Here is a 15,418-nt window from a genome sequence, read left to right on the forward strand (position 1 = left end):
CTGCACACGAGTGTTGAGAGAGAGAGAGAGAGAGAGAGAGAGAGAGAGAGAGAGAGAGAGAGAGAGAGAGAGAGAGAGAGAGAGAGAGAGAGAGAGAGAGCGAGACAGTCTCACCTGTTCAATACTGTGAACAATCTTCCCTGTAACGATTTGCAAGACGTTGACACGTGTGCCACACGTACAAAATATGAATTTCTCATCTTTACTGATCTGTAACGAAGGAAAACATATTGAAATACCATAACACATCTGTCAACGGTATAGCTAGTTAATTATAGCTACAGTAACGTTGGGTAGTTGGCTAGCTAACTGTTTTACAGAGGGAGGTAACTATCAGTGATAACATACCTGTACTTTTCCTCCCTTGTAGAATGGCTCGATGGTGCTGGAAACAGCATAACTACATGAAGAAGAAAAAACAACGGTAATTTAGCAAGAAGATAGTTAAGATTTGCCCAGCGTTAGCTATCTAGCTAGCTATCCACGTGAAGTGCGTTCGACTTACTTGGTCTTGAACTGGAGATTGCTTTTTGCCATCTTGCTTTGGAAGACGTGGGTAAACCCCCACAATTTTGCAGTTTAAAGACAGATGAACTGATTTCGATCACTTGTTGTTAAAATTCATTAGCTCCGATCAACAAAATCCCCACATGTGTTGTTCAAGAGGTGGCTTTCGGTCTCTCACATTGTACGTCATATGACTGCGAGCGTGGAAAAAAAACGCACGACAGGGTGATTGGCTAGAATGCACAGCCGAACGTTTTGGGCTTCTCTGCAGTAAGAAATTCCCGGAGGAAAAAACTCGATAAATGTTAAACCATTTTATATTCTATGTGTTTTCTGCACCATACGCAGAAAGATACGAATATACTGAATATAAATGTAAACATAGGGTGCATTTCATTGATGTAATACAAATAATATGATGAACAAACTGCCAAATGTCCCACACCTGTAACCGGTGACAATACAATCGTGAAGAGATGATACTAGAGAGTAAACACCTATTCAAAACGACAAAAAGTTCTCATTCACAGGTAGGGGATTGACGACTGGTGCTAGAACAGGAGGGAAACGACACGGCCTATTACAATTTACCACAGTTCCGTACTTTATATAATTTAGAGGTTTTTGAATGTGTCAGTGCGCATGGTCACTCTCTTATGTTACCACAGGAATGTTCATCTGTGTGTGTGTTCTCTGAGTTGCCTACATGAGTGTGTATGATACGTTAATAGACAACAGGAATGGATACTTGCTGAACAGAGGTGATTATTATGGTGAGTAAATAACTTAATAACTATATTTGTAACTTGAGTAATCAAAGGTTGAGTATGCTATTGACAATAGGTGTAAAGTATTTATCAAATATTTTCTGTTATAATATCATTTTTTTGTATTATTTCATGGCTATGTTGTTTTACTATTCGTTTTGATTTATAACTCTTTACAAAGATTGAACGGCATTTGTCATATTGTGATGTTTGTGGGGCAGACATTCCCTTTTCCTTATGTTTAAAAACTGAGCCACTACCAAAATATACTTGCGCTCTGATAGCCACTACAGAAAAGATTGTAAGGGGTGGGGGTTAAAAACACACTTATTTTTTAATCAGTCATGACAAGCTGAACATTTAAAACATTCTTAATTATTTCATGTTATTCCTAGGTATGAGAATAAACAGAACTGTTTTTTTAGTCACATGGTCTGTCTCATATTATGACGTTCCAGAAGAAGTCTATTGTCACTGCTCATGGGTGCCACTGAATTGTTGACATTATTATGGGCTGGTGGTGGCCCTTTCTTTAGGCTAAATATTCATCATTACAAACCAGAATTATATACTTTCTCAGATTGTAACATACATACTTCTTTATTCTGCTCTAGTCTCAGTGCACTTTGATGCTCTGGATAAAATAATCTGTGAAATGCATTTTGCCTAAAAAAAGAAGAAGAAGAACCTATCAATATAAAGTATAAATAAAATAAAGACACTTTTCTGTAACTGTTGTGTTCAGGCCGACCCGGACATGTCTTCGCAGAGTGGGGGTCATGATGTGGAGCTGTTCGTAGAGACCCCAGACTATGACCTGATCTGCACCATTTGCCAGGGGGTCCTCAGGTGCCCAGTAAGAGCTGCATGCCACCACATCTTCTGCAAGAAATGCATTTTACAATGGCTGAAGAGGTACTGTCTGTGCCTCATCACAAGCAAACATTATTGCGTCCATAGATCATGGTTGGATGAAGAGACAGTTTCCCAGACACTTTCTCCATTGAAATAACTTCATAGTCCAATACTATAGGTTTAATCTGTGTCAGGGAAACTGTCCCAAAATGTCTCAAATTTACATTGTCGTAGTATAGGCCTATAGTAATAGTTATTAGTATATTTGTTACTATAGTAAGAAATAGGTTATTATTCTACTGTAGCCTAAATTTAAACCGATGATTGCAATTTGTGAGTGAAGATTATTCATTATTGTTCTTGAGGTGCAGACAGCAGACCTGCCCCTGCTGCAGAAAGCCTGTCAACCAGAGCTTGATATTTGTGATGTTCAAGCTAAGCAAGGTGATCGGTCGCCTAAAGATCAAGGTAAAGAAATGTAAATGTTTTGTTAGAGAAAAAACACACACTTGGAGCAACCTAATCTCTTGCAGCAAACTTCTGCTTACTTGCCCCATGGGTGTGTTCATGCTTAATCTCATAGAGCCAGATGCGTGTGCCTCTGAATATTGCATATACTCCGACAGTCTGGCACACAAGATTAGCACATGCTAACTTGGTTTACAGTAAGTATTAATGGAGCATCAGATACTCTTGTTAAAAGCTGGCATTAAATATGTAACAAACGCTTTGTTAAATAAAAAGTTACTGAAAAGTCACCAGATGTGGGTCTTATAATTACTCTGTAACCAATTTGAGATCAGGAGCATCCTGTTTCCATTGATCATTCTTGAGATGTTTCTACAATGTGATTGGATTCCACCTGTGGTAAATTCAATGGATTGGACATGGTTTGGAAAGGCACACACCTGTCTATATAAGGTCCCACAGTTGACAGGGCATGTCAGAGCAAAAACCAAGCCACGAGGTCGAAGGAATTGTCCGTAGAGCTCCAAGACAGGATTGTGTCGAGGCACAGATCTGGGGAAGGGAACCAAAACATTTCTGCAGCATTGAAGGTCCCCAAGAACACAGTGGCCTAGATCATTCTTACATGGAAGAAGTTTGGAACCCCCTAGACTCTTCCTAGAGCTGCCCGCCCGGCCAAACTGAGCAATCAGGGGAGAAGGGCCTTGTTCAGGGAGGTGACCAAGAACCCGATGGTCACTCTGACAGAGCTCTAGAGTTCCTCTGTGGAGATGGGTGAACCTTCCAGAAGGACAATCATCTCTGCAGCACTCCACCAATCATACATTTATGGTAGTGGCCAGACAGAAGGCACTCCTCAGAAAAGGGCACATGACAGCCGGCTTGGAGTTTGCTCAAAGGCACCTAAAGGTAATGAGGAACAAGATCCCATGGTCTGATTAAACGAAGATTGAACTCTTTGGTCTGAATGCCAAGCTCCACGTCTGGAGGGAACCTGGGACCATCCCTATGGTGAAGCATGGTGGTGGCAGCATCATGCTGTGGGGATGTTTTTTAGCAGCAGGGACTAGGAGACTAGTCAGGAAAGATGAACGGAGCAAAGTGCAGAGATACCTGATGAAAACCTACTCCAGAGCGCTCAGGACCTCAGAGTGGGTAGAAGGTTCACCTTCCAACAGGACAACGACCCTAAGCACACAGCCAAGACAACACAGAAGTGGCTTTGGTAAAAGTCTCTAAATGTCCTTGAGTGGCCCAGCTAGAGCCCGGACTTGAACCCGATCAAAGATCGCTGTGCAGCGACGCTCCCCATCCAACCTGACAGAGCTTGAGAGGATCTGCAGAGAAGAATGGGAGAAACTCCGCAAATACAGGTGTGCCAAGCTTGTAGTGTCCTGCCCAAGAAGGCTTGATGCTGTAATTGCTACCGAAGATGCTTCAACTAAGTAAAGGGTCTGAATACTTATGTAGATGTGATATTTATTTATTTTTATTATAAATTTGCAAACATTTTGAAAAACCTGTTTTTGCTTTGTCATTATGGGGTATTGTGTGTAGGTTGATGAGGGGGAAAAAACTATTTAATAAATTTAGAATAAGGCTGTAATGTAACAAAATGTGGAAAATGCCAAGGGGTCTGAATACTTTCCGAATGCACTACCCTTTGACCTCTGCCCTTCTCTCCCCCATCTTTTCCCCCAGTGTAAAAACAAGATCCGTGGCTGCCCGCATACCTTAGCCCTGTCAGAGCAGTACTGCCACAGCATGAGCTGCCTGTTCGAGCTCATTCCCTGCCCCTACCAGGGCTGCCGTGCCCAGCTCCTCCGCAGGGACCTGGATGCCCACGCCAGGCACTGTGAGCACTGGAGCCAACCATGCCACATGGGCTGTGGCACCGTGCTGTCCCACCGCACCCAGGCCAAGCACAACTGCTACAGGCAGCTGAGGCATGAGTACGAGGCCAGGCAGAGGAACCACCGGGCCATCGCAGCAGCCCTCCAAAGGAAGATGAGGAGGATGCAGAGCACCATGGCCGACATGAAGAGGCAGATCGGCCTGATCTGTGAGAGCCTGGAGGTCATGGACGAACTGGAGGAGGTGGAAGAGGAGGACCTGGGTCAAACCAGTGGGAGTTTCAGTAGCAGTAACAGCAGCTCCTGAGTCCTGATGCAATGTATTTATAAAAATGACTCACACACACAATTATCTCTGGCACTTGAACTGTTTAGGACTATGCAGATTTTATTTTATTCCTAGCACCAAGTATGAAAGACCTGTGGAATTTGAATTTTCAGGGATGGACTGCCTCAAATAGCACATTTAGTCATAATTGCTTTGAGGGTGTGTTGATAATGAAACTTCATATTTAATTTGAAAATGTATAAAGTTAGAACAATTTTGTACTGTGTCCTTTAACATTTTGATTTGTAAAGGATGATATATTTTATAAATAAAGTCAGCAACCTTTAACCTGTGTGATTTGTTGTGTTATATCATTATGTATATGCACATTCTACATGTGACAATAAAAACAAATGTTTAATCTGTTTGCATGAAATGTTACTTCCAGGAGGTCCAATGTTGGCCCTTACTGGCTATAATAAACTACTGCAACTATTTATATATTCCATATGGAACAGAGCTCACCAACCACAGCAACATGCAATTCCATAATAAGACATAATACAACTCCCATATTTGTATGCATAGAAGTCAGTATATTTCAAAAATATTTAATAGAATCCAGAAGTTTTATCATACAGATTACAGGGTGTAGAAAATATCGCGAGGTTTGCCCTCATATAAATACAAACGGAACCAGACTCGGGCCTTCTTCCTGTTATACAGAACACGTAAGTAACATGTCGAACAATTCTTTATTCAACGAAATCCACAATCATCTCTGTGATCTCTTTACAAACGTCACTGTTTGATGGCAGAAATCCTTAATTGTACTGTTAACAGCTGATTTATAACCAAATTGAAAAATGTTTAGGCAATTAATGATAATTGTGAATGACTGAAGGTAATACTAGTTCCTCGTTAGCGCACATGGCTACAATGCAAAATATCCATGTGGTACTCGTTATGTTTACTGTACAATATGTAAATGTCGGTCAGAAACCTTAACGATGTGACGCTGTTCATTACGTTTGTGTTTTTTATCCTATAATATTTCATTCGCTAGCCAGTGCGCTAAACAATTCCACGAGCCATGACGTTGATGCGGCCTTGGTGACTCGAATTTAGGTAGCTCATCGTTACTTATTCTGACGTTTACTCATTTCTTTCTCAACAGCAAATGGCGGACAACGCCGGTGGAGAACGTGGAGGTTTCCGTGGAGGTTTTGGCAGTGGCGACCGGGGTCGTGGTCGTGGACGCGGCAGAGGCCGTGGTCGAGGTCGTGGACGCGGTGCCAGGGGCGGCAAGTCCGAGGACAAGGAAGTGAGTTGACATCCTTGAGCCCTTGTCTTGCTTTCTGGTCACAATGAAGGCGATCACGAATGGAGACTAAACTGGCCTGAGTGACGTATGTGCAATATGTTCGGTTTATGTTAATTTATAATTCAAGTGATGCTTAGTCAGCAATTTTGAAACCCTACAGAAGTTGATTCTGCAGACCTTTGTCAGCAAGGCTTGGCCTGGAGTGGCTTAGTTCTTTCCTGTAGTGTCTGCTAGAGAGAACTGAGATGGTTTGAGGCCCTGCTGTGTCTCTTCCATGGCAAGGTTATAGGTATATCTCAGACAACTAATAGTTGGTGGTCCTGTGGCTCAGTTGGGAGCATGGCGTTTGCAGGGTTGGGTTTGATTCCCACTTGTGTGAGAAACTCTGTTCTCATGTGCCACTAAGTCGATTTGTTTACTGTCTACTAAATGTAAAAAAAAAAATGTTAATATAACTGCTTCGCTTTCAGTGGGTGCCAGTGACCAAGCTGGGCCGCCTTGTTAAGGACATGAAGATCAAGTCTCTGGAGGAGATATACCTCTACTCCCTGCCCATCAAGGTAAATTAAAACTTAATGGTTTCCATAGCTATACATGTTCTTAAACTAAAAGCACTATGAGCAGTTCACTCATATGTGTTTGAAAGTTTTGTTTCCATCCTGCCTTTTCTGAAAGTGTTCTACCACGTTATAGGAGTCTGAGATCATTGACTTCTTCCTGGGGTCCTCGTTGAAAGATGAGGTGCTGAAGATTATGCCTGTCCAGAAGCAGACCAGGGCTGGCCAGCGCACCAGGTTCAAGGCCTTTGTTGCCATTGGTGACTACAACGGCCATGTGGGCCTGGGGGTGAAGTGCTCCAAGGAGGTGGCCACTGCCATTCGAGGAGCCATCATCCTGGCAAAGCTGTCCATTGTGCCTGTGAGGAGAGGATACTGGGGAAACAAGATCGGCAAGCCCCACACCGTGCCATGCAAGGTGACTGGTCGTTGTGGCTCAGTCCTGGTGCGTCTGATCCCTGCGCCCCGTGGTACTGGCATTGTGTCTGCCCCTGTGCCCAAGAAGCTGCTCACTATGGCTGGTATCGACGATTGTTACACCTCGGCCAGGGGCTGCACTGCCACTCTAGGCAACTTCGGTAAGAAACCTACGCTGTGTGACTCATTTTCAATTGTGTTTTAATCGGTATTATCGGTGCAGTCGCATCCCCCTCCTAGCTCTGCTCAGCTTACCCCATAAGTGGTATAGCTGTCTTAATTGAGAGGTAAACTAACGAGTATGGTAATGCACGGCAGAAAGACTTCCTAATAGTCTCTTCTGTTCCCCTTTTCTGTGCTCAACATCCAGCCCCGGTCACTACATTAGCATAGCCGGTTACATAAAAGTGAATTAATACTAAGTGTGTGTCTTTACAGCCAAGGCTACCTTTGATGCCATCTCCAAGACCTACAGCTACCTGACCCCTGATCTGTGGAAGGAGACAGTCTTCACCAAGTCTCCTTACCAGGTCAGTTCTAAAGCCTTGATGCCCTCCACATTCATGATAATGGATTGGGTTTATAATCCCTTTTCTGTGTTTCATTGTAAGGTGGGAACAAAGATAATGTTGCCTTTGTATTGCCTGTTCATCTTCTCAAAAGTGAATGGGTTACTGAAGGAGGCATACAGTAATTATTGTGGTTGTCTGTGAGAGGTGCGCACCAAATCCTTTCAATTCGATCAACTGCAACAACACAACTGTAGCGCGACATGATAGATCTAATGTACAAATGGGCAGTCTAGATCTGTTGCTGTGATATGTTAATAAACTGACAGGCCTGGTTCTTATTCACAAATTTTAACTTGGTTAAGTATGTTATTGACACTAAGGAACTTGGATGTGTGAAAATGTCAATGTTGTGTCCTGCAGGAGTTCACTGATCACCTGGCCAAGACCCACACCAGGGTGTCTGTGCAGAGGACGGCCGCAGCTGTCCCGGCATCCTCCTAAACACTTTTGTACAGTGGATTAAATAAAGGGTTTAACAACTTTACTGTCTTCTAAAACTGATGTTATAATATTGTGTGATTCAAGATGCTGATTGCTAGATCATGTGACAGTAAGATCAAACTATTTTAGGCATTTTGGCACCATGGTTAATTCAGGTAATGAGGACTTCAAGGGTTTAGTTCCCTCCTTCAAATCTGGATTTAACCAGCACTGCGCTTAACACCCAGTCTTCCCTATAAATCATATTGATTAAGACCTTGGAGACAAGGTGGGTGCAATTAATTAACCTCATAGATTAAGATTCCTCTGGCTTAGTTGAGGCTGTTCCGCAAATTCGTACTGTCTTTGCAAATAAAAAATCTGGTAGGTCTTGAATAAGTATGCAAAAAATATACTTAACAAGTTGCATGGACTTGAGTGCGGTAAGTGTTTAACATGAGTTTTGAAGGACTACCTTATTGCTGTATCCCACAGGTTTTGTAAGTTAGAGGTGAATTTCAAGCGAATTCAAAGACCGGGGAGATTTTCCAATGCCTCGCAGGGGGCACCTGTTAGGTGGTTAAAAATAAAAAGTGGACGTTGAATATCCCTTGCCGCATGATTTAAGTTTCTAATTCCGCTTTGGCTGTTTCAATACATGCAGTCGCTGCAAAGATAGTCGTCCTGCCTTAGTTGCTGGAGAGGACGGAACCGCAATTTCACCTTGAGGCCAATGGTGACGTTAATGGCTGCGAGAACTGGATGTGGCAATGAAGTTGCTCCATAATACTAACCCAATTGACTGAAAAGAAAGCATATTCAGAATATATATATACAAAAATATGCATGCTTGTAGTAGGGCTTGAGTAAAACTGCAAAAAAAATAGCGGAGATGACTTTTGGGGCAAATCCAACACCGCTGGGTACCACCATGTCAAGCATGGTGGTGGCTGCATCATGTTATGGGTATGCTTGTCATTTATTGGTTTTTAGGGGAAAAAATTAACACAGGCAAAATCCTAGAGAACTTGTCTGCTTTTGACAGGTGATTGTCCTGCCGAAATGTGAATTTGTCTAAAACAAGGCCAAATATTAGTTTGCAGAGACCAATGTTCCTGGGTGGCCTAGGTGAGTTTAATCTCTGGCAAGACTTGCCAATGGCTGTCAAGCAATGATCAATAGTCAGGGTTTGAATAATTTAAGTGTGCAAATATTGTGCATAGCTCTTAGACATACCCAGAAAAAGAACTCGTTTATAGTACGGTAAAATCCACTTCAGCAGTTAATCTGACGGCTGTGGTATATCGTAATGTATACCATGGTTGGTAACCAGTTTAATAGTAATAAGGCACCTTGGGGGTTTGGTATATGTAGAATATAGCACGGCTAAGGGCTGTATCCAGGCACTGCGTTGAGTCGTGATAACAGCACGTAGCCATGGTATATCTTATGTAAGCAATGTATTTATTTTAAAACATGATTTCATTATGGGGCACTACATGTAAATGGGTGAGAAAAACATTTAGATTCAGGCTGTAACAATGGGGAATAAGTCGCAGTATGAATACTTTCTGAAGGCACTGATGTAGCAACAGCGCCAATGCTCCTGCATATTACAAGCTTTGGTTTTTCCATTTGTTAAGGTTGAGCGTCAGCACGTATATCTCTTTAGCTGATTGGTGTCACCTCATTAGTCAGCATGTGTTACACCTGTGATGGTTGCCATCACATTAGTGGGAAGGTGTTACATCTGTGCTGGCCCAGGTACTATAAGACTGACTGGCCCAGTGGTCTTGATAATGGGAAAAAAATCTGAAACCATTTTGAATTCATTGACAAACCAGCTTTCTTTTAGAATCAGAGAATGAACATCTGACTGCTTTAAAAATGACTTGTGTTCAGTGGGGTAAAACCTCAGGCTTCGATAGATGTGCTATCATGTAGATTTAAATCATGGCTGCTCATTTCACAACGTTGGACTTCTTAAATTCGACCAGGACAAATCCCAAATGAGTCAGATTTCTTGTATTCTGTGTCCCCTTGAAATTAGGAGAATATTCAATGCTTTTCCGCTCAGACCCCAATGCGTTTTGATCAAGTGAGGAGCAGGGACGCGCAATCAAATACATTGAGATTCAGTACTACTTGTGGCAGTGTACTTGCGGGACTAGACCACAACAGTTCCTATTCAAGAATGGTTTGAGTTCTGGAGAAGGCTAAAAACTGCTGGAGTCAAGGGTAAATGCAGCTCATTCAAAAAGTTGTCTGTTACTACAGTTAAACAATACAATGAGGACAGTTCTTTTTCCCAATAAACATATTTACTCTACATTTCATACATAGAAGAGAGACTTGGAACAGAGTGATTAGGGGTTATCTTGTTTAAGCTTTTGCCTCGGCCGCCATCATCCTGTCTTTCTGCTTCATCAGACATTTCCTTGAGCTGGCGTAGGCACCCAGATCCCCATCTACAACAGAGGAAGGACAACAGTTTGACAATGCAATGGAACAGTAGCCTCACAGCCTTAACATTTCTGCATTCCACTGCAGGAAATTCTTCCCGGGAGGTGTCATGAATTTATTTATATTGAAAAACAATTTGGGCAGCAGCACTTACGTTTAGAAATGTTTACTACTGAACACAACTGACGTTATGTTTCACTATATTGGATCACTCCGCGGCGGAGGGATACATCAGAGGTGAGGATTTACAGATTTACTGCCGTGTACACCTGTGTCATGGCTGGGGTCACCCCTATATATAGACCCCATGGCAGCAACACACGTTCTTTCATTTTCTCGGCGGATGTCCGTATGGGTTGAGGTACAAACTTTCTGTAGTTCGCTTGGTAAGTCACTGTTGTGGAAGTATACCGGTACTCACTGGCTGTTTGCAGCCTGGAGTAGCCAGTATCATGGTGGGCTTCCACTACATTGAGACAATAACTTTGGGAGTTACTTAAAGGAGTTACTCCATCATATGGTGCTGTTTTTTTTGTTTTTTTTTACTGCTAGGTAATATTGCAGTTGGTGTAAAAAAAATAAAAATCCATTACCTCATTGCACTTTTTTTTGTCTGCCTGTTTTTGCCGAGGTACTGGGTAATTTGCATGGAACTGGGCTCAGTCCTCAGGAGAGCATGCCTGCCCACCAGAAGAGTTCAGGCGATCTTATCTTTCCTCTACCACTTTCGGCAGGGGCGGATGGTATCCGTCCTAACCTGTATACACCTGTTAGGCTTGCTGACGGCGGCTTCGTTGTTGATTCCCCTGGGCCTGCTCCATCTCTGGCCTCTTCAACGGTGGTTCAACTCCCACCGGCTGCACCCGAAGCGCCACCGTCACCTGCGGGTGACCGCACAGTGCCTCAGGGCATTGCTGAGGTGGCGCTGTCACTCCTTTCTCTCAGGTGGGGTGGAAATGCTAAGGACGTGCCGCCGGGAGCTGGTCAGCACAGACGCCTCCCAATTCGGCTGGGGGGGGGGTGACTAAGGGCAGGTCGGCCAGCAGCTGTTGGCTACATCCTTAGAGCAGCAGGCATATCAATACACTCGAGCTGTACTGCTGGCCCTGCAGTCTTTCCTTCCACATCTGAAGGGAAGACATGTCCTGGTGAGAACGAACAACACCACAGTGGTAGCTTACATCAACCATCAGGGTGGACTAAAGTCGCACTGCCTGTCTCTTATGGCACGGGAGCTCCTTCTCTGGGCTCAGGGACGTCTAGCGTCTCTACACGCAACGCACGTACCTAGCATCCTGAATGTGGCAGAATATATGCTCTCAAGGGAGGCCACCCCCTTGGGACTAGAGCCTACATCCCCAGGTGGTGCAGCACCCGTGGGACAAGTTCGGGAGGGCGCAGGTGGACCCGTTTGCCTCCCTGGACAATGCGCACTGCCCCCTGTAGTACTCCATGTCGGAGCCACCAGGGCCTCTGGGCTTGGATGCTCTGGCTTACGATTGGCCAGGGCTGGAGCTTTACCCATTCCCCCCTGATCCAGTCTGTGCTGGACAGGACCAGGTTGGCAGGGCATCGTCTGCTTCTGGTGGCCCCATACTGGCCCAGACGACCCTGGTTCAGCCTTCTCCTGTCGCTGTTGTCTGGGACACCTTGGCAACTTCCCGAGACCAGACCTGCTGTCTCAGGACGGGGAACTCTGTGGCATCTGAGGCCGCACCGCCTCAGTCTGTGGGATTAGCCACTGAACAGCACCAATGGTCCATGTTAAGACTTCAAGAGGGTGTAATGAACACCATGCAGAACGCTAGGGCGCCGGCTATAACCGCGGCATACCAGTTGTGCTGGCAGTTGTTCTGCTCTTGGTGCACTAGTATTGAGGTTGTGCTCAAGCCATGCTCTCAAAAATGATGTAGATGACATGTCACGGCCATGGGGTCTATATATAGGGCCAGACCCTAGCCGTTACACAGGTGTACATCTGTAAATCCTCACCTCGGATGTATTCCTCCGCTGCTGAGTGATACCAATATATTGGCGTGATCCATATAGCTCACATAACCGTGGTCACATACGTAACCTTCATTTTTCCAGGTTTGGGTCTGTTGATCTCTCTTTGGCATGAGTTTTCAGATTTTTTAAAATCAGTATTATTCAGAAATTAAAACATATCTGCACAGCCTCAATGATGGGTGCTGTCAGTGGTTGCAAGTTGGATGTTCGAGCGAAGCATAGGTCTAGCTGTCATTCTTTCCGCGTAGATGCTTGGAACATACTATCAACAGTGTTACTGCCATATTTCCAACCCTGAATTGTAATTGAGGCATGACTAAAGTGAGGGGTACTTACAGCGTGACTGGTAGGCCTTGGCCACGTCTGCAAACTGCTGCAGCTCCTTGGAACAGTTCTGGTGGTAGCTGGTACCCTCCCTCTGCTGGCAGGCCCTCAGACGCTCCTGGACCACCTTCACGATCTCCTGGTCCACCTTACTGGGCGGGGGGGGGGGAACACAACAGACAGCTGTTAGCGTCAAGGGTAGGGTGCTTGTGAATTCACTAAACAGGACATGCTGATGAATGGTTAAAAGCAGTGGGTAACATGGAACCCAAACCGGCTGTGCGTGTGCGCCATCGTGCATAAATGTATTTTGTACCCCCCACACCAAACACAGGTTAAAATATCAAAACAATCTCTGAACCAATTATTATATTAATTTGGGGACAGGTCAAAAAGCATTAAACATTTATGGAAATTTAGCTAGTTAGCTTGCACTTGCTAGCTAATTTGTCCTATTTAGCTAGCTTGCTGTTGCTAACTAATTTGTCCTGGGATATAAACATTGAGTTGTTATTTTACCTGAAATGCACAAGGTCCTCTACTCCGCCAATTAATCCACACATAAAAACAGTCAATCGAATCGTTTCTAATCATCTCTCTTCCTTCCAGGCATTTTCTTCTCTTGACTTTATATTGCGATTGGCAACTTTCATAAATTATGTGCATTACCGCCACTGACCTCGTTCGTCTTTGTCACCCACGTGGGTATAAACAATGAGGAGATGGCACGTGGGTACCTGCTTCTATAAACCAATGAGGAGATGGGAGAGGCAGGACTTCTGATCTGCGTCAGAAATATAACTGAATTTCTATTTTAGCCCTTGGCAACGCAGACACTCGTTGGTGCAATAATTGATAAAATCTGGATAAAATGGCCTACCTTTTTACACAATCAGCCTGTAACTGTCCTATCATATCTGACCACAGAACATTAATCTCTTGGACAAACTATGTAAAGGTCAACTTCACGGTAACCGATTGATGCGGATTCAGACTTTTCATACAACAGATGTTGAAAGCCTTCTGTGAACTCGCACTTGACTTTTTCCCCCTCTTACTAGCGGACTTTGCTGATAGGTACTTTGAGGGAAAATGACTTACTATAACTGGTTGTCCCACCTAGCCATCTTAAGATGAATGCACTAAGTCGCTCTGGATAAAATGGCCTACCTTTTGTTACAGTATGTCTGTCGTTTAATCCAGTCAATGGGTTTTTCCTCATGATGAGAGTTGGTGTAGAGGGGTGTCAAACTTCTGGAGGACCACAATGTCTGCTGGTTTTCACACTTTCCTTTATTTCAAACTGGAAAACCATGACTACGTACTTCCAAGGTAATCACCTTCATTGGGAGGAAAGTAAAGCCAGAGGCACTGCGGCCCTAGAGCTTGAAAGAGGAATACTTACTGATCTCTCCTCCACTGCATCTCAGCCTCATAGTAACAGGTGTAGTCTCCCTCTGTGCACTCGGTCAGCTCGGGGACACGGCGGAACTTCTGGTGGTAGTAGTTGTACTTGTTGCCGGAGTGGATGCCCTCTACAAGTTCTGTTGAGAGATGAGGGGAGCATGTCAACATTTACCTCTTGTTGATCATGTGGTACAAAGTACTCCTATTGCTCACTGATTTCACATGAAAGAATTGGTTAAAGGTGTGTGGAACATTGGCTTTCACATAGCTATCCAATGTTAGATCAGTGATATTACTGGAAAGAGGTGAAGGATGCATTTCTAGACCCTGAATTACAGTAATATGAAATTTAATGAGTAGTATCTAGCTAATGTCAAGTGCATTGCGCTGCATGCAACATTATGCATTACACCTGAATAAACTAACTAAAACTGCAACACACATAGCTAGGTAGAAAGCATAACAGCAACACTTGCTAGTTTAGACAGCTAACGCTACCTAGTAAGCTAACTGAATCAATTTCTCTTAACTGCACATCTGACATTTGAAATCCTCAAGTATCATTATAAATGTTTAATGCCATGGTCTGTCTCCATGTATCTCGCTAGATATCCAACATTAGCTAATGTTAGCAACACCACAGATGGGTTAGTTAAACATATTTGGCAAAACGTTAGCTTAGCTAGCTAGCTCACCTCTGAATGTGGTGACAGGGAGGTCCACGGAATAATAGAAGAGTTTAGTCAAAATCAGGGCTGGGTTGGGAAGGGTCGTCTGCTTGTCCACGATTGGAGTCTGGCGGGGAGGCTCTGGATACGCATCTTTATCATAGTCCGATGGCATTTTGCTGTTTTTTGTTAAAGAAAAAAATGAAACTTCTTCAATTCGACCTCTTCTACGCTTATGCGCATGCGTAGGAGGAACTACATGGCGTTGTAGGTCAGAAGTAAATCTAAAATGTAATATGGTGAACTTAAATACAATTTCAGTAAGATTACCAAAAAACGATTTATATATTTTATTTACACCCTTTATCTCAAATATTGCATTTACATTTCTTTCATTTTTCAAGCAGAGGTCGAAGGTAAAAGTTCAGCGCAGAGAAAATGTGTGGTCAGACAGGAAGAGGCGACCCTGAACCAAAATATGTCCAAAACAAGACCAATGCGTTTCTATGGGTTTGTTTTGGACCTACGCTTGGCGCCT

The 15,418-nt window shown here is 43.7% G+C and overlaps 4 protein-coding genes and 1 non-coding gene across 7 annotated transcripts in view; 3 read left to right on the forward strand and 2 right to left on the reverse strand.

Annotated features, from left to right (window-relative positions):
• Window positions 1–684, reverse strand: part of LOC129833791 (transducin beta-like protein 3) — a 28,777-nt gene extending 28,093 nt beyond the window's left edge. Inside the window, exons 1-3 of the mRNA XM_055898597.1 lie at window positions 506–684; window positions 349–400; window positions 115–210 (exon numbers count right to left, since the gene is read on the reverse strand). Coding sequence (XP_055754572.1) covers window positions 115–210; window positions 349–400; window positions 506–537 — 180 coding nt within the window. The 5' untranslated portion in view covers window positions 538–684. The remainder of the gene's footprint in view (window positions 1–114; window positions 211–348; window positions 401–505) is intronic.
• Window positions 685–788: 104 nt separating this feature from the next.
• On the forward strand, window positions 789–5,070 carry LOC129833788 (RING finger protein 151-like). Of its 2 annotated transcripts, none has more exons than XM_055898594.1 (4): window positions 789–1,280; window positions 2,020–2,189; window positions 2,495–2,597; window positions 4,299–5,070. In XM_055898594.1, the coding sequence occupies exons 1-4, from the start codon at window positions 1,278–1,280 to the stop codon at window positions 4,755–4,757; spliced, it is 735 nt and encodes a 244-aa protein (XP_055754569.1). In that variant the 5' UTR covers window positions 789–1,277; the 3' UTR covers window positions 4,758–5,070. The 2 variants fall into 2 exon arrangements, with proteins under 2 accessions (XP_055754569.1, XP_055754570.1); XM_055898595.1 differs by having other exon boundaries at window positions 2,501–2,597.
• Window positions 5,071–5,862: 792 nt separating this feature from the next.
• Window positions 5,863–8,072, forward strand: LOC129833787 (40S ribosomal protein S2). 2 transcript variants are annotated; one of them, XM_055898592.1, is made up of 5 exons: window positions 5,863–6,042; window positions 6,513–6,602; window positions 6,736–7,177; window positions 7,455–7,546; window positions 7,949–8,072. In XM_055898592.1, exons 1-5 carry the CDS (start codon window positions 5,899–5,901, stop codon window positions 8,027–8,029), a joined length of 849 nt encoding a protein of 282 aa, XP_055754567.1. In that variant the 5' UTR covers window positions 5,863–5,898; the 3' UTR covers window positions 8,030–8,072. The 2 variants fall into 2 exon arrangements, with proteins under 2 accessions (XP_055754567.1, XP_055754568.1); XM_055898593.1 differs by having other exon boundaries at window positions 6,543–6,602.
• LOC129834064 (small nucleolar RNA SNORA9) lies at window positions 6,212–6,348 on the forward strand. The gene has a single exon (XR_008756192.1). It is a non-coding gene; the product is annotated as a small nucleolar RNA SNORA9 (small nucleolar RNA).
• A 1,944-nt stretch (window positions 8,073–10,016) lies between the features above and the next one.
• On the reverse strand, window positions 10,017–15,137 carry LOC129833789 (NADH dehydrogenase [ubiquinone] 1 beta subcomplex subunit 10-like). The gene is made up of 4 exons (XM_055898596.1): window positions 14,908–15,137; window positions 14,211–14,349; window positions 12,818–12,957; window positions 10,017–10,476 (listed from the first exon to the last, which is right to left on the reverse strand). Exons 1-4 carry the CDS (start codon window positions 15,053–15,055, stop codon window positions 10,391–10,393), a joined length of 513 nt encoding a protein of 170 aa, XP_055754571.1. The 5' UTR covers window positions 15,056–15,137; the 3' UTR covers window positions 10,017–10,390.
• Between the last annotated feature and the right edge of the window lie 281 nt (window positions 15,138–15,418).

Source organism: Salvelinus fontinalis, chromosome 34 (assembly GCF_029448725.1).
Source record: "Salvelinus fontinalis isolate EN_2023a chromosome 34, ASM2944872v1, whole genome shotgun sequence".
NCBI lineage: Eukaryota > Metazoa > Chordata > Actinopteri > Salmoniformes > Salmonidae > Salvelinus > Salvelinus fontinalis.